General features: G+C 37.4%; 1 protein-coding gene across 4 annotated transcripts in view; it reads right to left on the minus strand.

The window, feature by feature from the left end:
• Positions 1-15,609, minus strand: part of crtc1a (CREB regulated transcription coactivator 1a) — an 83,914-nt gene that overhangs the window by 61,518 nt on the left and 6,787 nt on the right. For all 4 annotated transcript variants that reach the window (XM_037981895.1, XM_017431365.3, XM_017431366.3 and 1 more), the window contains exons 2-4: positions 12,356-12,472; positions 7,886-8,011; positions 1,738-1,799 (exon numbers count right to left, since the gene is read on the minus strand). In XM_037981895.1, the coding sequence (XP_037837823.1) occupies positions 1,738-1,799; positions 7,886-8,011; positions 12,356-12,472 (305 nt within the window). The remainder of the gene's footprint in view (positions 1-1,737; positions 1,800-7,885; positions 8,012-12,355; positions 12,473-15,609) is intronic.

The raw sequence follows: 15,609 nt of genomic DNA on the forward strand, positions 1-15,609 counted from the left end.
ATGCATGGCAGAACAGGTGAAGCAGATGACTGTGATTGTGAGGGCATGGTAACATGGGCGTGGCTTGGGACTGGGATGAGTGGAAAGTTACTTGGCTGTGGCATGACTAGAGGCAAGAGGCGTGGCAGGAACAGATGGAGCTGTGACAGACTGATCCTGTTCCAAAATTAGGCTGTTTGTTTGTTTACATTTCAGACAATTTTGGGGGGTACATTTTAAAGAGAGAACACAGATCTATCAGAAGCGCCAAGCACAGCTTCATGTTATGTTAGATTCTTCCTCAAACTCATTATACTGAAGTCAGGCTCGTAAAATATTTGACACAGTGTAAAATATTTAATACAGTGTCCCTTCTGTGTAAAAAAAGCCAACAGGCCACAGCAATTTACTCACACTTTGGAGCTGTCCTTCCATGAAGAGGTTCTGGTCTGACATATTATGTTATTTAATGTAAATGGAATAGATACTGATTCTAATGTTTTAACTGCTTTGTTTGGGACGTGGCCTACTTCACGTGATCTCTATCCTGCAAAAAAGGACTTAACAGCTTTCTTTGCTGGCGAGGAAGCTAATACTACTAAACTGGAAATCTGCAGCTCCACCTCCATACACAAGCTGGATCTGGGTGGGTGTGGGCAGTTTTTTTTGTTTGTTTTGGAGGGGGTTGCTTGTTTATTGTTGTTGATCTGAAATGTTAATTCAATAAAAAGAGTATTTAAAAAAAGGATTAACATTTTTGTTCTTTGTAAATTCAATTAAATTTATTAAGCATGCATGTATAAAGCACTTCATATTATGTGTTCACCTAAATGGTCTAAGTTGTAGAGAAGGAGAAACATCAGGCGTGTGGAGGTAGTTGTGGAACGTTGTGAATGTTGACAATTCTGTTCCTGGTATCTTGGCTGATTTCTTTTGATTTTCTTCCCATGATTACATAAAGAAGCAGTGTGTTTGAGATGTGCCTCCAATACTTACCTACCAATCTACTAACCAATCAAATCCCAAAGCCAAGCCAAGACATCATTATCTGGGCTTTTCCAAATTGTTTAAATGCATAATAAGATTAGTGTATGTAAACCTGTGACTTTAAAGAACTTTGAAGAAAATTGAGAACAGGAAAGAGTTAGTCTGAATTAATGTCAAACAGTCAGAAAAAAAATGGTTATGTGTCTTTCTATACAGTGTATGTAAACATGTTTTCAGCTGTACAACAGCTGAGCCTACAAAGCAGGAATGAACTGGAGTTAGAAAAATAATTTTCTTCTGAGGATGGCATTTTGTAGGATTATTGAGTCTACAATACTGTACCAAAAAAAAATAATAAAAATACAAAGGTACAGTGATTTGTAATTTAAAAGACCCCAACACAAAGTACGATCAGGATATGGATCTAAAATCTTTCATTTTAAAAATCTAGAAACAATATACATGGTTTATATTGCATATCTAACAATTTTACTCCATGGATTATAACTAGATAAGACACAATGTGAGATAATTAAATTATTTTCATAGTCAGGAAGTATTGTTTTTCCATCTCCACTCTAAATGTGCTATGTTGATAATCTGATCCAGTTCTTCATAAAAAGCAAATAACACATTGAAGAGAAAAACACTGTGATGCACAAACACACCGAGCAATGCAGAGCATATCACAGTAAAATTATGACCATTACTACTGGAGTAAGCATAAACAGTAATGCAGACAATGTTTAATCATAACAGATGGTCTTTTACCTTCTCCAACTGGTATCAGGTGGTGGTGACAAATATACGGAGCCATATGGACAGCTGTCAATGTGAAAGTGAAGGTTAAGAAAACAAAAATGACTTGGCACATTCAGTGCAATATTTCATTTACATTGAAATAGGCATAATATAAGCTACAGGTACATCAAGCAAGCCAGAATGTTCTGTAAGTCATTATATTGATCTTGTTGTTGACTCACTGGTCGGTTTATTGCAGACCTTCTTATCAATAACATAATTTTTCAGTTCAGACATTTACTGGCTGACAGTAAATTGTAGAAGTAAGTAATTCTACAATCACAGGATCATCTGAAAAATGGAGTGAAAGGGACTAGAAATTCTGTGCAGCATTGTGTATAGTACTTATACACATGGCTGCGGTAGCCTGGTGGTACTTATGAGCAGTCAGTGTCTTATCTGCAGCAGAACGTGCAGGTAACGGCTAACATAATGCCCTTATTGTCACAATATCTTTGAAAATTGGAAGCTGCAGGATAATGTCCTGAGAGAACCACCTTCTTGACAAGATGCCATGCTTCACTGTTTCAAAAAAACTCTCCAGCGGTGGTGCCTCTAGTTTGGCGCGGGACTGTCAAAAATGGCATATCAACCTCAGAGCAAAGCAGAATTATTTTGTGATATTTTCTTTTCTTTTTTGCACTTAAATTTTATGTCTTGGTTTATCTTGAAATAAATTAGGAGCTTTTCAAAAGCTTTTTTAAACAAATAGGAGTGATAACATTTTTTTCTTTCTTGGTTCTTTACTTATGCAGCTGCCTAAAATATAACAGACTGGCTTATGCAACTTCTCTTAGGGCAAACATTTCTCAAAATCCTTTTGAACTGTATATGTTATTAGCCATTTTTGGATACATTTTTTTTTCTCTCTGAAATTATTGCTGATTTAAGCAAATAAATCACACAGATCTGTGTTGAGCAATAACAGAAGAGCTGTGTCCCACAGCAGCTCAACAAGTGTCTGACTACACCTGGCACCTAAAAGTAAGTCACAGGTGTTGCTTGCTGGAAATAATAAGGTGGTTTGGATTTGAATTGTACATTTATTTACAGTTTACCTGAAAGATAAACTGTACACCTGAAAGGGAAAATTAAATTAGCTAAAATAAAGTGATAAATATGGACCTTATTATTGTTATATTATTATTATAATAATACCTTATTATTATTACTTATAACCTGTTTAAGGGTTAAAAACACTACCACAGAAGGACTCTAATGACCAATGATCTATATACAGTGTCTATAAAAAGTACCATATTTTCCGGACTATAAGGCACACCTAAAAGCCTTCAATATTCTCAAAAAATGACAGCGCACTTTATAATCCGGGGCACCTTATATAAGGTTATATAACATGTAAGAAGTCATGTTTTAGTACAACTTTGGTAAACTACAAAGCTGCACTGCTTGCAGCATTAACGCTCAGTTATAGCAGTGTAGGTGTTTTTACTTGACACCTGCACCGGTGCAGTATTCTTCTGTGAGTTTTGAGCCGTTTGATTACTTTTTTGATCTTTCATAGAGGAATCATAAAAATGCTGATACAGGTGAAGCAGCACCTTAGAGCACTAAAACCGTCCATTTTGAATGTAGCGCGGCGCACGTGGTCCGCGTGAAGTTACAAAAATTGGGAGGTGCACGACGATGTGCCTTATAGTCTGGTGCGCTTTATATATGACAAAAGTTTGAAAATGGACCATTCATTGACAGTGTGTCTTAAAATCCAGTGCACCCTATAGTGTGGAAAATACAGTATTCACTTCCTTGGATGTTTTATCCTTTTATTGATGTCATAAATCAATCATGATCAAAAGAAATTGGCTTTCTTTGCAAAAAATTTATAAAAATAAAAACAATCTTCAATGTCAAAGTAATTATAAACACACTCTAACAATTATCATTATAAAAATATATAATGTAAAATAAGTGACTGTCTAAATATTTACCCCCTTTAAAGTTACTGTTTTAATTCAAATAAGAATATTACAAGTCAGAAGATGGATACAAAAGGATTTTGAAGGCTCCAAACATCCCCAGGAGTTCTATTAAATCGATCATCAAGTAATTGAAGGAATATGGGACGTGTAAATCTACCAAGAGCAGGTCGTCCTCACAAACTGACCATGAAGAAGGAGAACAGTGAAAGAGACCACCAAGACGAAGAAGGAGGAGGTCCAAACTTCACCAGGTGAGATGGGAGAGCTTGTAAATACAACTTAAGTTTTATCTATGGGAGAGTGACAAAGAGAAAGCTACTGTTGAAGAACCCTTCTAATAAATGTTGACTAGAGTCTCTAATGGTCTAGAAAAAATTTGTTTAGAGCCTTAGAAACCCTTTTGTATCCATTCCCTGACTTGTAGTTTCCAATAATCTTTCCTCTGAGATGAATTAGGACAGTCACTTTAAAGGAGGTGAATACTGATGCAGTGAAGGCACAGAGGAGAACACAAGAAACACAGGGAGACACTGGGAACAAGAGAAAATTAACATCACAGAAAAATAAACATGAAAAACAAACCTACATATTTTTATCTGGTATAACTGGTATTACTCGGTAGAAATTTGATTTCACTTTGACATTGAAGATTTTTTTTTTTTGTAAAGGTCAATTTATGTTGACCAATTTATGACAGCAATAAAAGCATAACACATCCAAGCAGGTGTTTACTTTTTATAGGCACTATATTTGTCCAGTTGCCAAACCCTGAAGGAATGGTTGCTGTTCAAGCTGTTTCAGCTGTTGCAAATTTTCTCTGAATGATCCATGCTCTAAGACTGTGTTTTCCAAACCTTTTTTGTGGGGTCTTGAAAAAAAAAACAAGAACTTGTGCATAAAAAAAAACATTCCTAATCATTTTACTGTGTTTTAGGCATCATCTTGTCATGGTATGTTACGTTGGACCCAGAAATGCAGACTCAACACAAAGAGCTCAGAAAAACTTAAAACTTTAATAAAACAAAAACAAACAGGCTATCATGAAAGCAGCTAGTTACAAAGCCAAGAGAACAAAAAGGAGGCCCAGACATGTAAGCTCAACAATGACGGAAGGCTGAATGAATGGAGGGTGAAAGAGTATATGGACTGGGGCTGATGAGTAGAGTGGCAACAGGTAACTAATACTGACAGGGAGCAGGTGTAGATGGGCGTGGCAGGGTGACTGCGGAAAAATACTGACTGAGGAAGGAAGAGGCTGGTGGCACAGAGGAGAACACAGGAAACACAGGGAGACACTGGGAACAAGAGAAAATTAACATCACCGACAAATAAACATGAAAAATAAACCTCAACACAGAAAACTAAACAATGAAAAACACAGATCATGACACATCTTTTACTTTGATGAACCATTTCAAAAGACTTAGGTTCATAAAACAAATTTTATTCTCATAAACCCATATTTTACTCACAATGGAACATAATAAACATATCAAATGTTTCAACTAAGAAAATGTAACCTTTTTTGGAAAGAAATACAGTAGTTTTGAATTTAATGGAAGCAGAACATCTTTAATAAGTAGGAACAGGGACAACAAAAGACTAAAAATAAATGATACATATAAGAAACACTTGGAAGAACATTTTGCAATTAATTAGGTTAATTGTCAACAAGTCAGTGAGAGGACTGAGCATAAAAAGAACGTTTTAGAGAGATTGAATCTCTGAGAAGTAAAGATGGGCAGATGTTCACAAGTCTGCAAAACACTGTGTAAAAATTGTGGAACAATTTTAAAATAATGTTCTTCACCAGAATATTGTGAAAACTTTGAATATTCCATCATCTACAGTTCATATAATCATCAAAAGATTTCAAGAATCTGCAGGAATCTCTGAGCTCAAAGGCCAAAAGGCTGAAAGTCAATATTGGATGATAATAATCTTTGGGCCCTCAGGGGCCACTGCATTAAAAACAGGTCTGATTCTGTTCTGGACATCCCTGCATGGGCTCAGGAACACTTCCACAGATCATTGTATGTAAATATATTGGTGCATATTCTCAGTCATCCAGGGCATGGCAATCCTAAGTGGTTCAACAACTGGACTTTTCTATAGAAACTAAAAAAATCTAGTTGCCTTCTAATGAATCACTTAGTATAGTCTGTCACATAGTTTACTGTGCCATCCAGAAATACTGGTTAAAGCTCTATTATGCAAGGAAGAAGCCAGATGTGAACACCATCCAGATACACAGTCATCTTTTCTGGGCAAAAGCTCATTCAAATGAACTGAGGCAAAGTAGAAATCCTTCCTCTGTTTAAATGAATTGAAATTTGAAAACTCTTTTGCCACATTCTCTTTACTAAAAAGAAGACAGGCCATCTGGACTTTTACTAGAAAACCGTTCAAAAGCCTGCCTCTTTGATGGTATGGGGGTACGTTAGTCTGTCGGGATTTGGTTATCTTAGGTTTGTTTTTCTATTAGGTTTATTGTTTCTTATTATTTGGTTGTCTTCACGTTTAGTTTAGTCTTTGTATAGTTTTGCTCCTCGTGCCCTTTGTCTCCTGTCACTATTCACATTTCCTCTGCTCATTACTTGTTGGCCTGCCACACCCATCTGCACCTGTCCCTCGTTTGGAATCAGTCACCTGTGTCCACTTCTCAATTACTGTCTGCCTTTAAAACTGAGTCATCTTCTTCACTCCCTTCATTTTCACTTCAATGTGCTGTCTGGTTTTCCTTGAGTCTCGCCTCCTTGTGTTCCTGGAATCCTGCTTTTGTAAGTTTTTGTTATTTAGTTTTAGCTGCTGCCTCGCTAGCCATTGTTTTCCTTTTTAGTTAATAAATTAGTTTTACTTAAAGTTTATCCATGTCTACTGGCATTTGAGTTTGCCTCACTCACCTCACCTGACATAGTCCTTCTGGCATGGACAGCTTACACATCTGGAAAGGCACCATCAATGCAGAAAGGTATATACAGGTTTTAGAACAACATATGCTCCCATCCAGGTGGCATTTTTTTTCAGTGAAGACCTTGCATTATTCAGCACTATAATGTTAAACCACAGATTGCATCCATTATAACAGCATGGCTTTGAAGTAGAAGAGTCCAGATGCTGAACTGACCTGCCTGCAGTAAAGACCTCTCATCAATTGAAAAACATTTGGTACATCATAAAACAAAAATCCAGCAAAGGTCCAGGACTGTTTAACAGCTAGAATCCTCCATCAGACCCAAATGGGACAACATTCCCTCTAAAACCTCCAGCTGCTCTCCTCTGTTCCTGGATGTTTACAGACTGATGTTAAGAGAAGAGGGGAGGCTTCGTAGAGGGGAAACATGATTCTGACCCAACCTTTTGGAGATGTGTTGCTTCCATAAAATTCAAAATGACCTTATTTTAATTTAAAAATGGTACAATTTATTAGGTTTACCATTTGATATGTTTACCATGTTCCATTGTAAATAAAATATGGGACTATGAGGTTTTCAAATCATTGTATTTTGTTTTTATTTACATTTTACAAGTCTCACCTTTTTCAGAATTGGAGTTGTACTCATGTAAGATTCTATGTGGCCAAATGTATACATACATTTACACAGAACATAACACTATTGTTTTATTTATTTTGTATGATGAATACATATTAAATTAAAGGCCAAGTATTCCTTGAAGGAAGGCATATCGCCCGCCACCTTTCATGCCGTTGTTTTAGACTAAGAACCTCTTATGATGAGAAGGGACAGTATGCGCCATCTTATGTGATATTGAGAGATGTCACTCTCAGAATATGTGTTTTGAATGATTTCAGCTACTACCCCATCATATTTTAGCTCAATATCTGTAAAATTAAGTGAGTAAAACCATTTTTGTTTTGGCAAATGTCAATTAGCCGTGGTGACTAATTTAAATTGGACTGGCTCTAAAAATGAATCAGTTATAGACGTACATGCAATGATTAATTTCTTTAAAATCTTTTTAGCAGTTCATGAGCTTTCTTGCTGACAGACTGAGTTGACTCCAATGATAAAACTTTAAACAAAGATGTCGCACAATCTGTTGGAATATGTGTTGGGATCAGTCTCAGACAACCACAAAGACATGCACACTCAAACTCATACACTCAGTCAATTCAATGTCCAACCTCATATGCATGGAAGAGTTTTAAAGGATATCTGACGGCCATGTTTGTCAACAGACAGGGGCTTTCGATTGGGCGAAGTGATGCGATTCCGGTCACGGTAAACTCTGTCCACCAATCCGTGGTGTCGTGTCGATCGATTCGTGTCGAGTCCTGAATTCTGACAAATGATGAAAAGACAACCTTTAATAAAGTTCCCATTGTGTGTACATTATCATCCCCCTCCCAAGAGAGTTTTTATGAGTGATGGTGTCTCTATTCATTTTGCAGTCTTACACAGTACTGAAAATCCAAAGAAAAGAAAGTTTTCCATAAGTACAAAGTTGCGAGTTTACATTTTTTTGGCCAAAAGGTATTCTAGATTTGGCTCTAGTTACACAGATCTCAGCCAGCAGAAAACCATTCAGTTCTTTGAGCATGTGCTGAATGTAGAGCAAGAACAGAAGTTAATTTGGCTCAGGACTAAATGATAGAACACGAGAATACTCAACTTCGAAATATGTAAAAAAAAATTAAAAAGTACTTATTTAAATATGTCTATAAAAAATAAATACATCTAATAAAGAATCATCTTTCTTTCTATTTGCATGTCAAGGCCTCATATTTACCTCTGACTAATGTTTTAGCACCAAGGACAAGTACCTGCACATATTTAAGAAACAAAAGTTGTTTTTTTGTCCCACAAGTCTGAAATCTCTTGCCTTCAAGACAAAAGATTAAACCTTCAATCTAGATTTAAAAAAAACAAAAATGAAATAAAATTTAAAAAAAATCATAGTCCCCTCACAGATGGACACACTGAGCAGTACTGTTTAAAGACTTCCCCATCCCTCTTTATAATAACAACTTTTCTTGTTTTTTGCCTGTTTTATTTGGTTTTTGAGGAAAGAGGTTTGTGTTATTTTTTCTAAATTATCTTGAAATTGCAAACAATTCCCCAAAGGTTTTGCAAAGAGATTTTCCCCCCATCAATATAAAATGGTATACTTCAAACAACTTTTGTTCTTTTCATTTTTAGATCTTTTTTAACAAATTGTAACCAAAAACACAGTTTTTCACTAACTTCACTACTGAGCACTTTACTACTCCAAGCTTTCTGCACAAGATTGATACAGTGTCTCATTAAACAAAAGGTGGGCGCCTGCCACGCCCACCTCACCTGTCTCTCGTCACGTCCCCAGCTGCAACTCATTGCCATTACCCCCTCTGTCTTTAAAAGCCGGTCTCTGTTCATCACTCCTCACTGGGTCATTCCTTTGGTTCATGTTTGTTGTTACCATGCTCCTTGCCTTTTTGGATTTTGTTATTGTTTGTTTTTTGCTGCCACGCCAGCCTTTTGTTTTTGTTTATTTTTTACTTTAATAAATTCCTTTCTTTTTAAATGAAAGTCTGCGCTTTGGGTTCTCCTCCGTCTCCCCTGTTACTGACAGAGGTGGTGAGGGTGACGGAAACCAACTCACTTCTGATGCTCCTTTGAGATGGGAAGCGAGGTAGAAACAGAGCTGAAACAGCTGACATGTGAAAAGGTAAGCTGTCTTTGTTGTTTTATCCAGTCATGGGATTAAACTACAACAAACAGATTTATTACCCAGGGAAGCTCAATGATGACACACAGCAACTTTGCATCTGGTTTAAAAATTTAGTTAACCACAAAGAGGTTTGCTAAACTGAGTTAACATGTCATGTTTTAAAAATGATACAAGGCAAAGATCCGTCATACATTTATTGTGTTGCGCTCCACGTTAATACAGCCAAGTTCTGCTCCATGCCTCTTTTAGTTCCATGATACTCGCTTGATTTCTGAAAGCTCACATCTGTTAGGGATGTGGTTGGCTTCATCAGTGATTTATGAACAGCCACAGGCAGCATAAAGACAGACTGGTCCTGGCAGCCATTGTGAAAATGCCTTTTGACACCAATGTCACGTGCAAAAGTGATGAGCACAAATTAAGTCACTTCAGGAGGAGAAGGAATTTTAAGTCCAGAAAACTCTAACTTCAAGGTGTATGGAAAGATCAATGCATTATAGTTTCATGTACAGATTAAATAGCTGTAGAGGACTCGTTAAAAACACCTCTTGATAATAAATAAATCAATTCTGACAGAAGAGAACTATGAAAAAGTGTTCATTTTGTCACATGACAACCATACACTTTCAAAATATTTTACTGGGATTTTATGTGACAGACCAACACAAAGCAGTGCGTAAATGTGAAGTGGAAGGAAAACGATACAGGGTTTTACAAATAAAACTCTGAAAAGTGTGGTGTGAATTTATCAGGGTTCCCCTCAGCGTTTTATAAGCCTGGCAGGCCGCCAGGCTAAGCTCCGCTTGTTTATTATAAATACGTCATTTTTTTTATACGCACGCCAACAGTGACGCAATCGCACTGTCCCTGCCCCTGCACGAAGGTCCCGCGCGTTGCGTTGTGCACCTTTTGTAACTTAGGGCCATCCGTGCACGCCACGCTCCATTCAAAATGGACGATTTTGGTGCTCTAGCAGAGCTGGTTGGCGTGTATCAGCATTTATATGCTCCCTCTGTGAGAGATCACAAAGATAATCAAACGGTTTAAAACTCACAGAAGGAGATTACTGCTGCAGCCGATAAAAAAGGAGTGTTTATAGAAATATTACTTCTATGATGGGTGAAAGCAAATAAATCAATGAAAGTCAGACTGAATGCTTTACGTTTAAACATCCTCTCTGTATCACAGCCAGAAAATCTGCTGTCTCTTTTTTTTTCCACTGGTTAAGTAGCGTACTGCCCCCCGTCTCTTCCGAGAAAACTACACCGACGTAAGTTTCAAGTATAAACGCCTCCCGCCCTGCGGAACTCTGAGCCCTGAGGCCGAGCCACCTTTAGCTACCTGGAGTTAGCACGTTGTCGGCGCCGCAGCAATAAACATGGGCAGGTTTAATTAAATTCAGCAGCTGGCTTTACAAGACCGAATATGGTAAGCGTGTTTTGTACTTGGTGAAAATATTAATATGATGCAAACTAATTTATCCTTGTTTACGAGTAAAATGATGCTATTAAATTCAGCATTAGATGCTTTGTTGTGTTGTTCCATGTAGTGATCCAACATGCAGCCTGTGCCACAAAAAGCACAGTACAGTACAGCATCTGTCTGTTTGTCAGAGTTCTCTGTTGTTATTCATTGGCCTGGAAGTGAGATGTGTGTTGGTGCTTCGTTTGCACTTTTTCATTAATGTTAATTTAATTTATTTGTAAATGTGACTTAAATTAGGTGCTAATAATTATTTATTATTATTTATTTATTTTAATTGTATTTGTTTTGTTTAAAAAAGTATTTCAAAGTGCCTTTTCGTAAAACTGTAGTTGTGTAAATATTTGACACAAACATCTTACAATATCAAATAATATATAGCCGTATTTTTAACTTTCCTGTCAACTTTAACCATTTTTTTACTAAATCATGATCGGCCGGCTATCGGCCGGCTATCGGCCACCTACCACCAGGCTTAGCCTATTTTCTGGGGGAAACCCTGTGTATATTCAACCCTTTCACCCTGATACCCTTAACTTTAATCTCAGTATAAATCCAGCTGTTCTATGAGCCTCAGAGGTTTGTTACATAGCATTAGTGATCAAACAGCATAATGAAGACCAAGGAACACACCAGACAGGTCATGGATAAAGTCGTTGAGAAGTTTAAAGCGAAATTAGATTATAAAGCAACATCCCAAGCTTCGAACAGCTCATGGAGCTCTGTTCAATGCATCAAAACGCTACGTATGTCAGTTAACTAACACTGAAAATCATCCTGAATGCATCATCCCCACTGTGAACATGGTGATGGCAGCATCATGATGTGGGGATGTTATTCTTCAGCAGGGATGGGGAAGCTGGACAGAGTGGATGGATGGAGCTAAAGTCAGGACGATCCTGAAAGAAAGAATGTTAGAGGCTGAAGACTTCAGACTGAGGTGGAGGTTCACCTTCTAGCAGGACAACATCCAACCAGATCTACAATGGAACGGGTCAGATCATGTGTTAGAATGGTCCACTCAAAGTCTAGAGCTAAATCTAACTGAGACTCTGTGACAAGACTTAAACTGCTGTTCACAGATTCTCTCCATTCAACTTGACTGAGCTGCAGCTGTTTTGCAAAGAAGACTGGAGAAAAATTTCAGCCTCTAGATGTGCAAAGCTGGTAGAGACAAATCCCAAAAGACCTGCAGCTAAAAGTGATTTTACAAATTATTGACTTAAGGGGTCTGAATGCAAATGAACAACACATTTTTCAGATCTTTATTTGTAAAAAAAAAAAATAAAAACCATATATCATTTTCCGTACACTTCATAATAACAAAGTAGTAAAAATACTTTGAAGTTTGTGGTTGTACTGAGACAAAATGTGGGAAAGTTCAAGGGGGTAAATACTTTTTCAAAAAAAACATGCACAGTGCACCTCTTTTAGTTTGTTTAAATAGGATATCAATAGTTGTGTGAAAGTTAAAGGTGTCACAGCAACCTTACCTGAAAAAGTATATCAGCAGCGCTGTTTCCGACCTGATTAACGTTAGGCAAAGATCCACCATAATACTGGCCACGGCTCTGCCCCATCTGCAAATACTTCGTCTCCTGCAACTGTAACTGGAAGCAGGACAATACGGGAACTTTAAACAAGGCAGTCTTTTCTGTCATAACAAGTTACTCCTTAAAAAACAGCACCGACAGAGTCCAGGCTTAAAACAAGATTAGGTCAATAAATGGTTGTGTGTCTCGTAGAAGCAAAATAGTGTAAACCTATTCTTTACACTAGGTAAAAACAAGAAGAGTTCAGTTAGGTTCTTTACAATACATGAAACACAGTTAGCTTCAATGGTTACAATGAAAATTATCAAGAAAATTATGTATAAAAAAGGAAAATAGTGAACAGATTTTTCACAATTACTGACAAAGAGTAATAACTGCTCTAGTACACAAAAAAAGCAAAAAAGAAAGCTGAACATTCGTGCTTCTGAAAGGATAATAAACTGTTACAACTTATGGCATTTTTCAATATTAAACAAAGAAACTGTTGGGTTTTTTTAATTCACAGTTAGTACTTTGTTTCAGTGCCTCTGACTTGTCTGATACTTTGAAGTCGTTAAGGCATGGACGTCACTAAGAAAGTACAATCCCCTTTAATATTCAGGTTCCAACTCTCCCCTGCAGCAGCTGACAAATCTGTTCTGCAGAATGAAGCCAACCTTTCAATCAGATTGTGATTTGGACTGTTTGGTTGCCTGAGACAATTGAGCTGATGTGTCCTTCCTGTAAAATTATTGAACTTTCTTTGCGCTGAATAAATGTTTTTCCCCATTAAACTTAGTTTCCGCTGAAGGAATGGGGAAAAAAAGCTTCAAAGATTGAACACTGCAGAGGAAATAAGGAGCATCTCTTTGCTCATTTACCTGACACGCATGTCCATATGATTGATGTCTGCCATAATGTGCTGCTTTTCGTCACACATCCATCACCAAACTGAAGTTCCAGCATCACCTCGTTGTCCAAAGCAGATCAGTGATTCATCACTGAATACCTCTTTCATCCAATCATCCACAGTCTATGACTGCTTCTCCTCAGCCCACTTGTTTTCTTCTGTTTGGCTCTTAGTGACGTTTAACTTTTCTGAATGCACGTCTAATAACTGTCCGCCAACAAAGACAAAAGCAGAGAAATAACGTTTTTGCTTGTGACTATTTAAACCACTTTCAGAAATCAATCATTGGGTTAACACTTACAGGGATTGACTTTTTGAGTGAACTCAATTAAAAATGGCCGATATGCAGAAGTCTAATTTCTTTCAGATTTTTTTTTTTTTTTTTGCCATTTGCTCTCAGACAGTGACTCCTGGTCCAGTCGTTTTGCTTTTCTCTTACGTCTAGTACGTCTGTGTGCATTTTTGTAGTTTTAAAACATTTTGCTTTTCACTTTTTTGTCCTAGTCTTTGAAGGTCTTCCTTGTCAGGCCTACATGTTTCCCATCTTGTTTAGCCTTGCTCCAAATTACAAACCCAGCTTATTTGGAACAACCGCCATGTTTTGCCAGACTTCATGTTGAAGGAACTTGAAAGTATTTTAGAACCCTTTCCAGCTTTTAAACTAACAGTTATGTTCCTGGGAATGTGCGCCGGCTAATTTGTATTTCACCACCTTGTACTCAGCAGGTACCGTGTTGTATTCAAATATTTCTGCGTTCTTGTCTATGTTTGGTGAAGGTTAAGCTAATGTATCACTGTGCTGCATCGAATTGCAAGCGGTATTTGCGAGGTAGTTTCCAAAATGTCCAGAAACGTTTGTGAGTGCTCTAAATCTCCTCGCGTAAGTTAGAGCCGTGCATTTTAAATCATATGGGTTCTGAGCATGTTCAAAAAATTTTTAAATAAAATTTCTCTTAAAATAGCTGTCTAAGGAGTCTCAGGCTCCGTCCACACAGGAATACTTCTTTCCAAAACAATATTTTTTCCTCATAAACGCAGCACCATCTAGAAATGCTTTTTTTTTTCCGCACACAGAAAACAACCTAAATGTTGTAGCTTTTATAGCAGGCCTGTATGTGGCGCTGTAACACTGCCGTGAAAATACACCAGAAACAGGAAAGAAGATGTGGAGTAGATGCTCTACACTGTAAACACAAGAAGAAAACAGTGGATGGCAAATACAAGAGCAAAAACTAGATCCTTTTTGTTGACTGATGACAAAGTGCATCTTTTTTTTTCCATCACATTAAACTACTGTCGATTGGGAGTCATGTGTCAGTTCAAATCTGTTGACATTAGGGATAATTTCAGGCACAGTATCCAGCGAGGGATAGAGGGAAAAGTTTCCCTTCCTATGTTCAAAGGGTTCAGGGGAAGTGATTTATACACAAGAGCCAGTCTTCTAAAACTATTCACATTTCTCATGTTCTTTCAGTGTAAACTTGATGTATACTGTTGATCTTTTTCTGCAACATTAGTATTGTGGACAGTTGACATATTTTTGCATAGATGTAATTATGATGGGGTTTTTTTCTCTATTCAAGGCAATTTTGTTGTTCATCAGCCTTGTCTATTTACTGAAGTAATACCATACACAAAGGTTTTGCTGTAGTTGGAAAAACTGGCATCTGCAGCAAAAACAAGCATTTAAAGGGATTGTCCTGTGAACTTTGAACTGATGTTGTGTCAGATAGTTACCAACAGTTCACATCTTAGCAGTGGTGGGATGTAACGAAGTACAAGTACTTCGTTACTGTACTTAAGTACGTTTTTCATGTATCTGTACTTAAGTATTTTTAAATGTGGGTACTTTCGACTTTTACTTCGCTACATTTTACAGTAAGTATTCTTACTCTTCAAGAAGAGCTGGGCCAATAACAGCCACTGTATGGCTCATACAGCCAATGTATGGCTCTTACTGTATGAGCCGGGCGCTCCCGCAACGCGGCTAACACACACAAAATGGATTCTGTTGTGGAGAGTCAGCAAGAAGGTACGGGCCACCCATGGCCTTATTTAAAAGACTTTTTTGAGTTTACTGGTTCAAAAAACAACTCGTGGAGATTCCGGTGCCAACTTTGCCTCCCCCGGAACCATGAACTTCTGTCTTTCAAAAATTTGCCGTCAAATCTGAAAAAACATATAGAGGTAAGTAAGCTAAGTTGCTAAACGCTACCTGACTTTTGCATGTGAAATGCTCAAATGCACCGCTAACAAGTAAACGCGATTTAATTATTATAATCTAGCATGAACTGGCAACATGCAT

The sequence above is a fragment of the Kryptolebias marmoratus genome, linkage group LG20 (genome assembly GCF_001649575.2).
Source record: "Kryptolebias marmoratus isolate JLee-2015 linkage group LG20, ASM164957v2, whole genome shotgun sequence".
Lineage (NCBI taxonomy): Eukaryota > Metazoa > Chordata > Actinopteri > Cyprinodontiformes > Rivulidae > Kryptolebias > Kryptolebias marmoratus.